This window comes from Puntigrus tetrazona, chromosome 2, assembly GCF_018831695.1.
Source record: "Puntigrus tetrazona isolate hp1 chromosome 2, ASM1883169v1, whole genome shotgun sequence".
Taxonomy (NCBI): domain Eukaryota; kingdom Metazoa; phylum Chordata; class Actinopteri; order Cypriniformes; family Cyprinidae; genus Puntigrus; species Puntigrus tetrazona.
The window spans coordinates 20,800,124-20,814,860 of record NC_056700.1 but is presented as its reverse complement, the minus strand read 5'-3'; the positions used below and the strand labels follow the sequence as shown (position 1 = coordinate 20,814,860).

Below are 14,737 nucleotides of genomic sequence, written 5' to 3'. Positions count from 1 at the left end.
TTTAAATCAACACTTAGGATAATGAGCCGGTGAATTTAGTCGATTGGATTGGTCCAAATTGATTGTTTTTAATCACCATCACTGATGAACTTGTTTTATCATATGAACGTTTTTTTCTTCCTGAACAACCTGGATTTGCCCACAGACGGGCCTTCGGGTTACTCATGATTCACTACCATGCATGTTTTCATCTTAGTTAAAAACGCTTTTTAGTCTGTTTATTTGTCCTTTACCTCATTTCTGCTTGTTTGAGTTGACCTTTGCCCCCTGCTTGGCTTTTGACTCTGTGCCACTCTCTGTGCTTGATTTTTTTGGGGTTTGCCCTGCCTCCACGATGCCCTGACATCACACGTCCTCCCACTAACCTAGAGAGCACAGGAGCTGTGTGTATGTGTGTTTATGAGCGCCCACCCTGCTCTTTCCTATGTGGCTAGCTTTGCTTTTTATGGTGTCATTGTGGTCGTCACGTGAAGAGGAATTTTTGTCCTTACTTTTCTGTGTGTGTATGTGTGTGTGTTTCCTCTACAGTATTCCCAGATGCGAGACGAGGTGTTTAAGTCTAATCTTGTGTGTGCCTTCATTGTTCTCTTCTTCATCACTGGAATACAGAGCTTACTTCCTTCAGCAAGGTAAAACATGTACATATACTGATGGCCATATCCACCGCAGACATTGAGGTTGACACATGATCTGTTTGGGTTTATACTGCATATAGAAGCCATGGATTAATATTTCCAGTAGTGTTCGATGTGGCTATTGCAATGAAATTTGATCCAAACCAGTCTCGAATATTCGATTACTCCCGTGAGAGCGTCATATAATATGCAATCGCTCATGTTTGTAGGATGGTCACTATGGTGATACAGTTCTCCGTCCTCATCTTGCTGCACTGTTGCCTTGTTGTTGTGACAACGGCAGAGGATTATAAGTGTTTGCCGCTGGTTTTGCGAAAAGCATGTTGCTGGGTGAACGAAACGTACGCTGCACGGAACGTCGTCATCTTCCTTTCCATCCTCATCAACTTCCTGGCTGCCATGATCAACATAGTGAGCAAACATTTGTTTATTTTATTGTTAATTTCATCATTATACTCTTGCAAATGTTTTCCGTGGATATGTAAAGTTTTAATTTGTGAGCTAAATCAATTTCAACTCGAGAATTATTGACCCACTGTGGAGTATAAATGAATTTATTTTTATTATAGAATTTAGTGAAAAAGGGTTGCACAATGCATGGCTCAAAATCTGCAAACGGGTAATTAAATATAATAAATCTTTTGGGGATGTTTTAAAAAGCATTTTTTTATTTTTTTTTTTAAACAAAATTATCTTTGGTAACACTTTATTATACGGTTACACCCTTTTAGTTGCTTATTAGCATACATATTACTAGAATATTAGCCATTTAAGTGCATATTAATGCCTGCATGGTCGTATTGTACATCCTTAATTCTACCTTATACTTATAACTTAACTACGACCTTACTAACTCCTTACTAAAGTCGTAGTTAATAATTAACAAGTGTAACCTATTCTAAAGTGTTACCTTAATTTTATTTTTATTTTATTTTAAATTTTTAATTTTAAAAATCAAGTTTGCATTTATTTATTTTAGTTCTTTTTATTGTCTTTTATAACAAAAATAATTAGAAAAATACAGATCCTGCTGTAAATAAGTGTAAAACCACTTAAAACAGTTTTTCCATTATTACCCTTTAGCAGATTTTGACTCATATCAATATCATATTGGTTACTGGCCAAAATGCATTATATTGGTCATTATTTAATGTGTGTGTTTTTTTGGTTGTTTTTTTGAATAACTAAATAGCTTTTACATTTAGATGACTTTTTACCACCATAAGTAGATCTTTAAAAACACTTAATATCAGTTAAATTCATCTTTAGCAAATTTCAAAATGAACAACAGTTTTTCGTAGTGTATTTTATAATGTTTTGAGGCCTAAATTATATTTAAAAATGTAGATTTTTTTCATTTATTTTATTAAAATATTATCCGTAACTGAATAGAATAGAATATTATATCAGTCATTTTTCAGTTACATAAGCCGATAGCTAGAAAGTTCTTGGAAATGTGATTATATTGCTCTTTTTACAGATGATTTATACTTAAATGCAATCAATTCTCTAACATTAGCACTCTCTTTCTCTTTTATCGTAGCTCTGGTGTGATTTCGATAAATCCGGCTCATTCAGGAACCAGACGTTTAATGCATCTGCCTCAATTCCCGATATCTGCTTCTACCCAGAGGTCTTTTCATCCACTGCCTCCCACACAATCAGACCCACAGCTTCTTGCCAGTTTCAGTCTTTTAAAAACAGATTGACAGAATTCTAGCAAATGTGTAAACTGTTTAAAATCAATTCATTCACTGTACAGCAATGGGTGGCTAATGGTGAGGTCGTCTGCCCGTTTATTGACAGTATTTCGTGTTTACCGGAGTGTTGGCGATGGTGACGTGCGCGGTGTTCCTCAGATTGAACTCGGTTCTGAAGCTGGCCATCTTGCTGATCATGATCGCTATATACGCAGTGCTGACCGAGGCCTTCTACACACCACTGTTCATCCGCTATGACACACTTACACTTAATCAGAGGTATGCAAACTCCCACATTGTGCCATTCAGGAGCCATTAAAGAACAAAATTATAAAGAGCAAAATTATACATCACACTTTAACAGTATGGACGTAATTGTGATGACTCAAGGAACTTCGTAAGATGACGTGGACCGGCGATAAGAGCAATAAATGTCACGCTGTTTCTGAAGTGGCAGTCTGCGAGTGTTTTAATAGATTTCTGCAAGTTTTATGATTGACGTCAGCCGATCGTAAATTTCTGTCTTCCGCCAAACTCTTAATGAACAGAACACCGCAAACTCTAAACCAGAAAGTAAATGTGGGTGGTGGTCAAATATTTAGCTTGGCAGCTGTGAGTTTATAGGTTTAAACCCTAAAGGGCTTGCGATTTTGCTGTCTGATGACGTGCGCATACACTTCTGTTACCGCCTACATGCGCTGCCAAAAATCTGACTGTATTAAACAGTTAAAGACATATACGACGATTTGTATATCAAATATATGTTGTTACTTGTTAGTCGTTGTTAGTAAAAAGAAAAAATAGTTTCCACAAAAATATTAAGCAGCACAACTGCTTTCAACATTGCTAATAATTATGTATCTTGAGCAACAAATTAGTATATCGGAATGATTTTTGAAGGATCATGCATCACTGACGTCTGTGGTAGTGAAGTTGAAAATTCAGCTTTGGCATCACATGAATAAAATCATTTTAAATTGGTGATAATATTTCAAAATATTACAGTTTTTACTGTGTTTTTGATCAAATATATGCAGCCTTTGTGATTTTGTGATGTGTGTGTGTTTATACAGAGTATTTATGTATTTTTAACATATCACAGCAGTGACCATCTAAGAAGGTTGTTAGGCTGTCATACACAACTAGTAACCAATTCTAACATTAACTTCCGAGTATACAGTCCGCCAAGCCTGATGAGGGTTAAAAATGACCCCTTTAAAAACATATAATTCTTTATATAACAGGTAAGTGTTTGGCAAACAGTATACACAGTGATTATATAATCAAGGCTCTTTATGACATTTATGACAGATGTTTCTCTTAACTCACTGCACTGTGGACATTATAAACATGCTGCAGAACTCATGAGACATTCTGCCCTGTTTCTCTGGTTACAGCAAAAGCTTCCTGGGAACCAAGGAAACATCTCTGCTTCTCATGGCGATGTTCCTTTTAGCTGTGTTCTACCATGGCCAACAGGTAACAGACACGCACACAAACTCCAACCTGACAGCGGATCAGGGGCCATTCAGTGCCTATTTTATAATGTCACGTTTCTAAGAAACGGCTGCAAGTTATTGGCTGCTTCATAAGGTCTCACAGTCAATATATAAAAGCTCTGCTCTCTCTCTGACGCACAGTGTGTGCGGAGCTTTTTAAGTTCACTCTGCTGATTGTTGTCTTTGATGCCGTAGATCAGGGGAAAGAGCTGGTCCGAGTGGTGATGAGCAAGAGAGAAAGAGAAATGAGCGGTGCTGGGTTTGTGTAGGTGTGTGTGTGTGTGTGTGTGTGTGTTGTGTCGGCGCCACTCTGATTAAGGAGCATGGAGTCTCACATATGACCAAAATGCTTTGTGCTTGTGCCATGTGTTGTGTCCAGCTATAAACTGCCTGCCCGTATTTGGCCCCCCACCTCGTATCTATGGCAACAGTGTGTCATTTAGGCAGGTGGTGCTACTGGCACTGCTTGGCCTATGGATTGGGACTTGGCATGTATTTCTTGGACAGTGATTTGATCATTTCTTATTTATGCTCATCTTGTGTGTTTGTGTGTGTGTGTCTCGGACCAATGAACAAGCACTCTGTCACTGCAGATCAGTGTCTTTGAGGCTTTATTCTTCATATGCTGTTGTTTTTATGAGACATATATTTGTAGATACAGTACAGCGGGGTACGCAAAAAAATTGGGAATGAACATTCAATTAAAAAAGAAAAAGTTTGTTGAATGATGTAGAATTTTGAAAAAAAAGAAAAGACAAAGAATAAATGAGATTTTATTTTTTCAGTTGCATTTAAAGAGACATGCGCGAAAACAGCCAGATTCTGCTTTAAATAAGCTTTTTTAAAATGATGGAAATAATTATCTGTGAGGTATTTTGAGCTGAAACTGCACAGAGACATTCAATAGTTTTACTTAAAACAAGTAGAAAATAAATAAATAAATCAAGCTCCTAATGGAACGTGTTAGATGGTAGGATACTTCAGTGATTGTTTTTTTTTTTTTTTTTTTTTGATGTTCACTAAACGTTTTTGATGAAAAAATACGAGGAAAATGTTTTAATGCTTTTGCAATTAAACAAAGTTTGGGGCAATGCAATACTTTTGCAAGATAATTCAAATGTTTTGTAAGCCAACGTAAAAACATTGAAATATAATTTTTCCTATCTTATCATATTTTTGTCCCCTTAGGGGGCCCCCTTTTTAAAAAATAAGATTTTATATAGTTTGCATAGTATTTTTAAGACTTTATATATATGGCTCCTCAAGAAAATGTGTCTTTTTTTTATTATATTTTAACAAAACTGAATAATTAAAACATACAAAGAAGTTATTTGTGCAGTGTAGACAGAACTGAGATTAAAAAACGAGCCTTGAGTGTGTCTCTTCAGTCTTTCTAAAGAATTGAGGAGAAATGTAGGACAAAGTAGATACTTTCTGTAAACGGAGGACTCCAGTGAGTCTACTGAGCTGTGAAAAGCAATAAAATGGCGTAAATTTAGCACATGTTCCCCTTGATTAAACTGTAAATGCAGGTACATGCCTTGCTCAAGGGAATGAGGCATTGAGGGATATAACTTTTGTATTATCTGCTGAGTGAGAGCCTTAAGAACCAGAACGTCACCGTCGAAGAGCTTAGCACATCACTTTATCATGGATAAAACAATGCATTCATTTTAGCCACTATTATAACAGCCGCTCTTCCTTCAGCCAAACTTTAACTGTTTAAATTACTGTTCTGATAACGATAAAGTCCCGGACCACTCCAGACAGTAGCGAGATTCAAAACCGGCCCTCCCAAGACACCTAAAACTTCTAAAACTCATTTGTATTAAACTCTTTTCATACAGTTTGCTTTTGTCAAAAGTAATTTGCTTGATATGCACTGCCTTAATTGTCTAATGTCTGAGTGTGTGCGTCCATCTCTACGTGCGTGCTCATGTGTTTTAGAGGTTAATGGAGGTTAGTCTTGTTGATGTGTTTTTAATAATCAGTCGGACAGTCGTACACCCCTGTCTGCCCCACTTGCATAATTACTCCTCATGAAATCATCTTTGAGAGCACACGCAAATAAATGCGCACGCACACATGCATTTTACACTCATACACATGCATAAACACTTACATCACACCCTGACTGTTAGAAAATTAATTTTTCAATCTGGACGCCTTTGTGAAACAGTTCCCAATTAAAGCTGGATATTAATGTATGCAGATGAGCGTGTGTTACTGCTTAATTAGGGGGGACCTTGTTGGAGCTCTTTGGCTGGAAGAGAGCTGATGGAAGCCAGACTGAATAGAGATAACAGAAACGCAACACAGCTCACTTCCTGTTAGAGTCGAGACGTACCGCAAAGGGTCACGACACTGCCAAAGCATTTAAGGGCACTTACTGAGTACAGTGTATGAAAGAAATAAAAACAGGGATGTCAAAAATGATGTTATCGTCTACTCGCGTTGCTGTTTTTTCATGCAGTAGAGGTTGATGTTATAAGAATTATTATTTATTAAATGAATGTATATTTTTATTTGCAAGGACATATTAAATGTATCAGTACACTTTTGCATTTTGCATGATTACAAATCAGCATATTATTTCTGAAGGGTCATGTGACATATGTAAAATATTTCACCATATTATTTAGTCTGTTTCATCGAATAAATCCAGCCTTGGGTATTAGGGGCATTTAAAAAATGTATTGACCTCAAACTTTTGAATGGTGGTGTACTTTGTCCTTTTAAGAGAGTACAGTTGGAGTTTAGGTTATATGGGAAAATCTTAAACCCTCATTAAAATTGTCTGTGACATTTCAAAGCACTGAAACTTAATTATTTTCGTGTCATGACATTTTATATTGCTCTGATAGTCCCAGTTGAGGAATCATGATTCATCTTGTGAATCTGAAGGACAGCTGAGAACGTAGACTGAGAGTTCCAAAGAAAGTTAAATGGAGTAGAGCAAATGCATAAATTGGGCAGAGGGCATAAGGCTATACTGGTTTAGTTACCAGGAAGTAGAAATGACCCAGATGCAGATTGTCCCACATATCGCTGTGCAAAATCAAGACAGGGACATTAGGTCCTAGGCCAGCACATGATACACACCTGAATGTTGCAAATATGAAATTAAGATTCAGTTCAGATGATTCTTGATCCAATCACAATCAGAAACACATGATGTGATTTATAGCGTGAATGCTAATCTGTCCTGATGCCTCATAGACAGCACCTTTTGCATTTGTCTACATGCAATAACACAAACATTATGAGTTACGTGCGTATTCATAAAATCAGAGACCCTGATGTGGGAAATGAACACAAGTGGTCACAGGAGAGACATTTGAGACGCTACAGATATAAGATAGAAACATCAAAATGTATCGGCTGACCACTTGATCCGATCACCTGAGATGGATCTTTATACCAGGTTTAAATAAAGCAAACTTAATCAGACAAAATTCAATTTATATGTGATATCCAAATGTAAAACAAGTTATACACTCAGTGTAGTTTGGTTGTGTGGTTGTGGCATCTCTCTCTGGGGCTCGGCTTCAGTGGGAGGAATGGAGGAGAAGTCTGCCAAAAACCTAATGATTTTAGCAGAAAGATGATCCCAAAAAAATTCACTTTTTAATTAAGTCGTTCAAAAACAAGAATGTGAATAACCTACACTGGCCTAGTTAAAGACTAGTAGAATTCAACTGAGAATATGGCATTGTTTGAAAAAATTCTGATTAACCTCAGAAATCAGACCTACAAAAATGAGCTAAAGCAAAATGTTGCCATTGATACAAATGGATGGCATTATAAATAATAAAATGTGGGGATTTAATATTTGTGTAAATATAGGCAACGATAGTTTTTTACATTACATTGAGAATATTTTTTTAAGATTAACCTATATAAAGACATCTGGAATCAATGTTGTAAAGCATTTGTAATTTTTTTTTTCTTTTTTATGAGTTATTTTCCACATTTAAGAAGAAAGTGCACCTCTCTGCATCTTTCCTATCGTTGATTACCTACAGATGCTTTCCTCCTCTGGTTGCTAGGATTTTTGTGTGTCTTTTTTTTTTTTTTCCAGTGACTGGATTGTGTTTGCTGAGTGTGTATTTGCGATTTATCTGCTTAGTATTGCAGACAGTTATTACATATACCCATTTGTGTCTCTCTCTTCTATGGGACGTTTTCTTCTTTTATAAAATATAAGGTTAGAAGAATTTATTTAACTACGGCACATTAAATAGGTTAAAAGTGAAAGTAAATATATGTATAAACACGTGTACAAATTTACAAAAGTTTAAAGAAGTTTTTTCATCACCAAATCCGCATATCTGAAAGATTCCAGAAGCATTTTCTGACAGTTAATGGATGCTGAAAATTCAGCTTTTTAATTATTAAATAATAAATTAAATTAGAATATTAAATTAGAAAACTAATTGTTTTAAATTGTACTAATATTTTCTCTGTATTTTGATCAAATAAATGCAGTCTTGGTGAGAATAAGAGACGTCCTGTTATATATTTAATGTTAACAATATTTTTTTGTCCCTCTCTGTCCGTTTTGAGTTCAGTAGCATAATATTCTTCGCAACCATGCAAACATTCAGTCTTGAATTGTGAAGTTTGTGTATCTGGGCAGTTATTGGGCTTCTCTCTGACCTATACAGCTGTACAATACGGCAGTCTTTTTCTGCCATGTCCCTTTGTCAAAATAAGTGTATAGTCCTGCGACACTGATCGGCTGTCCTGTGTTTTTGTATGTTCAATAATGTATCTTGTGACTCTTTTAAGTTCTGATTAGCTTTATTCTCTCTGTCTCTCAGCTGGAGTATACCGCTCGTCTGGACTTCCTATGGCGTGTACAGGCGAAGGAAGAGATAAATGAGATGCGAGAGCTGCGTGAACACAATGAGAACATGCTCCGGAACATTCTTCCCAGCCACGTCGCACGCCACTTCCTGGAGAAAGACAGAGACAATGAGGTAGAGAGACAGAATGGATCTGGGTGTCTCACTCCTTTAGTCTGACAGGAAAAGCATGGCAGTGTTTAGACAGCAAGAGCATGTGAGGAGTAGAGGATGAATCACTGACACCTTCACCCCTCTTTATTGTGCCTTATTGACTTGACAGTTAGCTACAGAAGTCAATAGTAATTAAGGAAGTTATTCAAATGAATGGTTCATATACATGACAAAACAACACTACACCAAACGGTCTTTGTAGTATTTGTATCGTATTGCAAACCCAATGCCAAACAGATTTTGTAGCTCTATTCCACAATCTAGTAAGCTGCCTAAATAGACAGCACCCTTACTGTCACAGATCCACATAAGTGATAATTGATCTGGAATGTTCTGTGTAGTTAACAAGCATGCACGCATTATTTTAAAAATCATAAAACACTCATACGACCATTCTAATTTATTTCATTTTTATTTATTTACAATGTAATGAAATTGTAAAACATATATTATCTCCAAAACATTTCACTTAAATGCCATTCCTTTCATTAAAAATCGAACCTAATATTACTAAATGTAGTAGCACTGCTACTACCGGAACTGTTATAAATGGTGATAACGTTAAGAAATATGCCCCAAATCAGCATATTAGAATGATTTCTCTAGGATCATTTGAAACCGAACACTTTATCATGCTGAAAATACAGTTGTCCCATCACAGGAGTACATTATAATTAAAGAACATAAAGCACCCCTATTATGGGTAATGTAAGGTTGATATTTTGGTTTTGTGAATCCCCAACAACAGGCTGACATGCATTCAAGACCAAAAAAAAACACTTTTATTGTCTTATATGCATCTATTGTCTAATATGCATCTATTTTCACCCTGCTTGCTCAGCGTCTCCCAAACGATTCACTCAACGATTCATTTTTCCAAACCCATAAAAATCCACAGTAGAAGCACTTTCATTTATATTAACATTTCACAATGTTATTGTTTTAATGGTTTAATGTAATGTTATAATGTCATTTTATTATTGTAAAAATAATAGTTTCTTTTTTTCCTGATCTTCCTTTTTTCCTTCCTTCTTTCCTTTCTTTCATTTCGTAAATGCGGGCTGTGCGTTTATGTGCTCTCTTGTCCTGACGTGACTCCTCTGTTTATTTCTGGAATGTTCCGCTGTCAGTCAATCAGACAATAGGGAGGCTGAATAATGGAGCTGTATAACTCACAGATAAAAATGCATCCATTAAGCTTGTGCGTGTGTGTGTGTTTGGGAGAGAGAGAAAGAAAGAGTGTATTGAGTTGCTTTAATTATTCCATTCATTTATAATCAGGTGGAGTATCGAGGCATGATTTAACTGCTGACGCTAAATGTGTGTGTGTGTGTGTTTGTGTGTGTGTGTGTCTGCGCTTGAGTGTTTGCACTATAATTTACGTCACTCTCTGCTATTATTAAGATGAGAAAATGATCCCTCTCCCTCACACACGCACACACACACAGTCTTGCCTTTAAAACCTGCCACTCTTAAAGGGCACTGCAGTAATTTAGTTCAGTGACTAACACTTATTAAGTGTATTATTACCTGTTTTCTACACTTGTCTTCAGCAGTCACTGACTTTTTGTGCATATGATCGCTCGGCAGTACTGGCATGCAGTGATGACATCACGCATCGGTGGGGCGTAGTGCGATGCTGAACGTTTGGGATGTATTGAGAGAGTTTTACCTCCTGTAACATTGATTATGTTATTGACCACAGCTCCCTCTTTAAACTGCAAAGTAGTTAGTTAGAACAGTGGCCTTGCGGCTTGCACACATTACATCTTGAATGTACTTAATTAGTCACACATGTTTTATGAGTTGTACATCTTTTTTGAGAGGTGTGGCGTATGTTGTGTGGCACCTGTGAGGTCTGTACATAGCCATGTGTACATGGGAAGTGTTTTTAAGGCAATTTAGAGTTCAGTCACACAGGACCTGTTCATTTATCCTTCTATAATCCTTATATATTGCATTTTATGTCTTGGCATTATATATCAAATATCAACCAAGTCAGCAGTGTTATTTTAGTGTATATATATTTCCATTTTAAGTTTAATTGAATTTTTTTATTTTATTTTATTTATATATAAATTTGATTTTATTTTATTATATTTAATCTTTTTTTTTTTTTTTTTGCATTTGTTGTATTGGCATTATATATTTATTTTAGTGTCACTTGGAAACTTGAATTCAAGTTTTATATTTTAATTTTAGGAATTTGGTAATTTTTTAAAATATAATTTCATTCGTTTTTAGCAAAAATAACAAACTTTTTATATCTTTTTTATTTTGTATTGTATTTTATTGTTGTTGTTTACCATTTATTTAATTGCAGGTAACAAAAACCTGCAGGTAGCAATTGCAACATGTTTTTGTTGTAATACCTTGTTTATAACTGATTATATAAAAACATATTTTTATATTATATTATATTATTAAACATAACATAAACATAAATGATACATATTATGTATGTGTGTGTATATTTATACACACACACAAAAACACACTGTATTACAGCTTATAACAAAATATGTGTAAACCGAGTTTTTCGTATGGTGTATGTGTTTTATTGGCATTATATATCAGATATCAGCCTCATCAGATGCATCTGTTCTGCCTTCTGTTCTATTAGTCAATCAAGTGTGTTTGTATAAAGCAACACTTCCCCCTAGCGGACGATTTTAAAAAGTCATCCCCATGCTGCCTATATACCACACACACTGTATCACTGTTCTGAAGTTCATTGGACCCACGTTTCTATATGCGTTCACACTGCTCATTGGTATGAAATAGTAGACTCCTCTTATTCTAGTGATGAGGTTTCTAACTTGTGATCTCCATCTGTAGGAGCTCTACTCACAGTCATATGACGCGGTGGGAGTGATGTTCGCCTCCATTCCGGGCTTTGCTGACTTTTACTCGCAGACTGAGATGAATAATCAGGGAGTGGAGTGTTTGCGGCTGCTTAACGAGATCATCGCCGATTTCGACGAGGTCAGAATTCTACCAACACAAGCGTGCACGTATTTAAAGGCGTAGCTCACCAGCAATTGACACTTCTGTCAATGTTTATTCATCCCCATGTTCATCCAAACACATTCAATCACGGTTCGTGACGACAAGAATGGCAGCGTTCAGGTGGTAATCAAACGAGGAAAAGTAAATAATGAGAGAATCGTGATTTTAAGCTGAACTGTCCCTTTAATATTAATGATTCTCTCCGAGACGCACAAATCTATCGCACCTTGCTCGGAAGCTCCCGATGAATGTTTAATGCTACATATGTAAGCTGTCATATCTGAAAGATTGTCTCTCTGCAGCTGCTGGGGGAGGAGCGATTTCAGGACATCGAGAAGATAAAGACCATCGGCAGCACGTACATGGCCGTGTCAGGACTGTCTCCTGAAAAACAAGTACGAAAACACACACAGAAACCTACACGCCAATGCTTACTAAAGCAGATATTACCTGATGATTTGTAAGCCTGCAGTGTCTGTAGTTTAGTTTGTGAAGTAATCTTTCTGTACGTGTGTTACCATAGCAATGCGAGGATAAATGGGGGCATCTGTGCGCTCTGGCCGATTTCGCCATTGCTCTGAATGAAAGCATTCAGGAGATCAACAAACATTCTTTTAACAACTTCCAGCTGAGAATCGGTAAGAGTCAAATGATTCAAACTAATAATTCAGAAGAACCTTCGGAAGTGCAACAGTGATGGCCCACTTTTAGACCTGCTTCGATTATGGAAGTATTTTTTCCTGTTTGTTTCCAATTTAACAATTTTATTAAAGATTCAAAGCCGAAGATTCACCTCAGATTGACATTACGATTTGATTTGAAGAATTTTTTTTTTTTTTTTTTTTTTTTTATGGAAATTTTATTTACGAAATATTATTGCACATGATGTTTGAGGCTCTAATGAGACTCGATTATGTCATTTCCAATGCTTTGTGGGAGTGGGCAGTCACTGTTCCTGTTTCCATGGTCACTTCTATGACTGGTCAGTGTCCTTTCAGGATCATAGGTATCTAAAATATAAATAATATACTGCTTGTTTAAAAAATGTTTATCACAAAATGTTTTGTGAACTGAATCAGCATATTAGAATCATGTAACACTGAAAACTGGACTAATACAAAAAAAAAAAAATCAGCTTTGCATCACCTAAATAAAATAGAAAAATGCTAAATTATTTATCTTGTTTGTCTAGCCTTTATATCCTTCTAAATATGTTTAATAATTAATTTACCAATTAATTTTTTTAAGCTACCTAAAATTCATTCTTACCCCAAAAATTGGCAGTCATGGGATGAAACAGTCTAATTAATAATATAAATTTGTAAAAACAATATTACATGACAACCTCTTATTACTACTATAATATGTACTTATTGTATTGCAAAAAAACTTAATCGTGATTAATCACATCTAAAATAAAAGTTTTTGTTTACACAGTGCATGTGTGCGTACTCTGTATTTTTATTGTGTATATAAAAATACCCACACATGCATGTATATATTTAAGAATGAAAAATGTTACATTCATATATTAAATACATTCATATATAATTTATATTAATATAAATGTATATGTAAATATTTTCAAAATGTATACTATATGTGTGTCTTTATATACACATAATGCATATAAACAGTACACTCATTATGAAAACAAAAACTTTTTTGGAATGCGATTGTTTGACAGCACTAGTATTTACACAATGAGTACATTGTATCAAATGATTCATTTATGCCACCTAATATGAAGAGGGATTGGATTGTTTTACTCTTAATAGCCTTAGAAGGCTGAAATGGATGTCATGAGATGCTGATTTCTCTCTTCAGGTATGGCTCACGGCTCTGTGGTGGCCGGGGTGATCGGCGCTAAGAAGCCTCAGTATGATATTTGGGGGAAAACCGTCAATCTGGCGAGCCGTATGGACAGCACGGGCGTCAGCGGAAAGATCCAGCTCCCAGAAGAGACCTACGCCATCCTCAACGAGAGCGGCTTCGCCTTCGAGTACCGAGGCGAGATCTACGTGAAGGGCATCAGCGAACAGGAAGGCAAGATCCGCACGCACTTCCTGATGGGCCGTGTTCAGCCCAACCCACTCATCCTGCAGCCGAGGAAGCTCACGGGCCAGTACTCGCTCGCTGCCGTGGTGCTCGGCCTGGTCCAGTCCCTCAACCGCCAGAAACAGAAACAAATCCTCAACGAAAACAACAACTCAGGCATCATGAAGGGCCACTACAACCGCAGAACTCTGCTGGCGCCGGGCGGCTCGGACACCAGCCACGCCGAGGTCACGGACAAAAGCGAGCTGGCCTAGAGGACTGCGTACTTAACCAAAAGACTGAGCTGTACTTCAGACTGCTGCCGCTGACTGACTGTCTCTCTTGCTGTCTGTGTTTCTTTTTGTATTTCTTTTGTATTTGAGAAACAATAAAGGGGTTTAATTTTTTTATAAAGGTATGGGCTTCCTTTAAATAAAGGTCCGTTTGTTTTATTGTTCACCTTCATGACGATGCCTCAAGTTATATTGTAACATTGAAATTATATTTAGAATTATTAACATCCCTCAGATTTTCCGGTCCCATCTGCAGCTTTTTTTTTGTTGTTGACAGTAAAATAATTGATCATATACATTGTTTATCAGTTAACTTTTAAGCTGCAAAAAGCACAATAATTATGGGTATCTAAATAACTTCAAATGTTTAGGCTGTTGACATTTTGGTTATTTTTTGACATTACAGTTCAGAGTAGGAATTTTTTTTCGTAACCTGCTAATCAAAAAAAACTGACATGACGTTTACATTTCAGAAATATATTTCATATTGCACTATTATTGCTTTGCTTGAAGCAACTAATGCCAAATTAAGGTATGTTTAGA

The 14,737-nt window shown here is 36.2% G+C and overlaps 1 protein-coding gene across 3 annotated transcripts in view; it reads left to right on the top strand.

Moving 5' to 3' along the window:
* The window catches only part of adcy8 (adenylate cyclase 8 (brain)), a 42,404-nt gene extending 28,044 nt beyond the window's left edge, over window positions 1–14,360 (top strand). For 2 of the 3 annotated variants that reach the window (XM_043219469.1, XM_043219475.1), the window contains 10 exons: window positions 529–629; window positions 845–1,046; window positions 2,179–2,268; window positions 2,442–2,614; window positions 3,733–3,814; window positions 8,658–8,816; window positions 11,694–11,840; window positions 12,167–12,259; window positions 12,388–12,502; window positions 13,692–14,360. In XM_043219469.1, coding sequence (XP_043075404.1) covers window positions 529–629; window positions 845–1,046; window positions 2,179–2,268; window positions 2,442–2,614; window positions 3,733–3,814; window positions 8,658–8,816; window positions 11,694–11,840; window positions 12,167–12,259; window positions 12,388–12,502; window positions 13,692–14,176 — 1,647 coding nt within the window. In that variant the 3' untranslated portion in view covers window positions 14,177–14,360. The remainder of the gene's footprint in view (window positions 1–528; window positions 630–844; window positions 1,047–2,178; window positions 2,269–2,441; window positions 2,615–3,732; window positions 3,815–8,657; window positions 8,817–11,693; window positions 11,841–12,166; window positions 12,260–12,387; window positions 12,503–13,691) is intronic. The other variant, XM_043219482.1, reaches the window with a different exon arrangement.
* The last annotated feature ends 377 nt before the right edge of the window (window positions 14,361–14,737 follow it).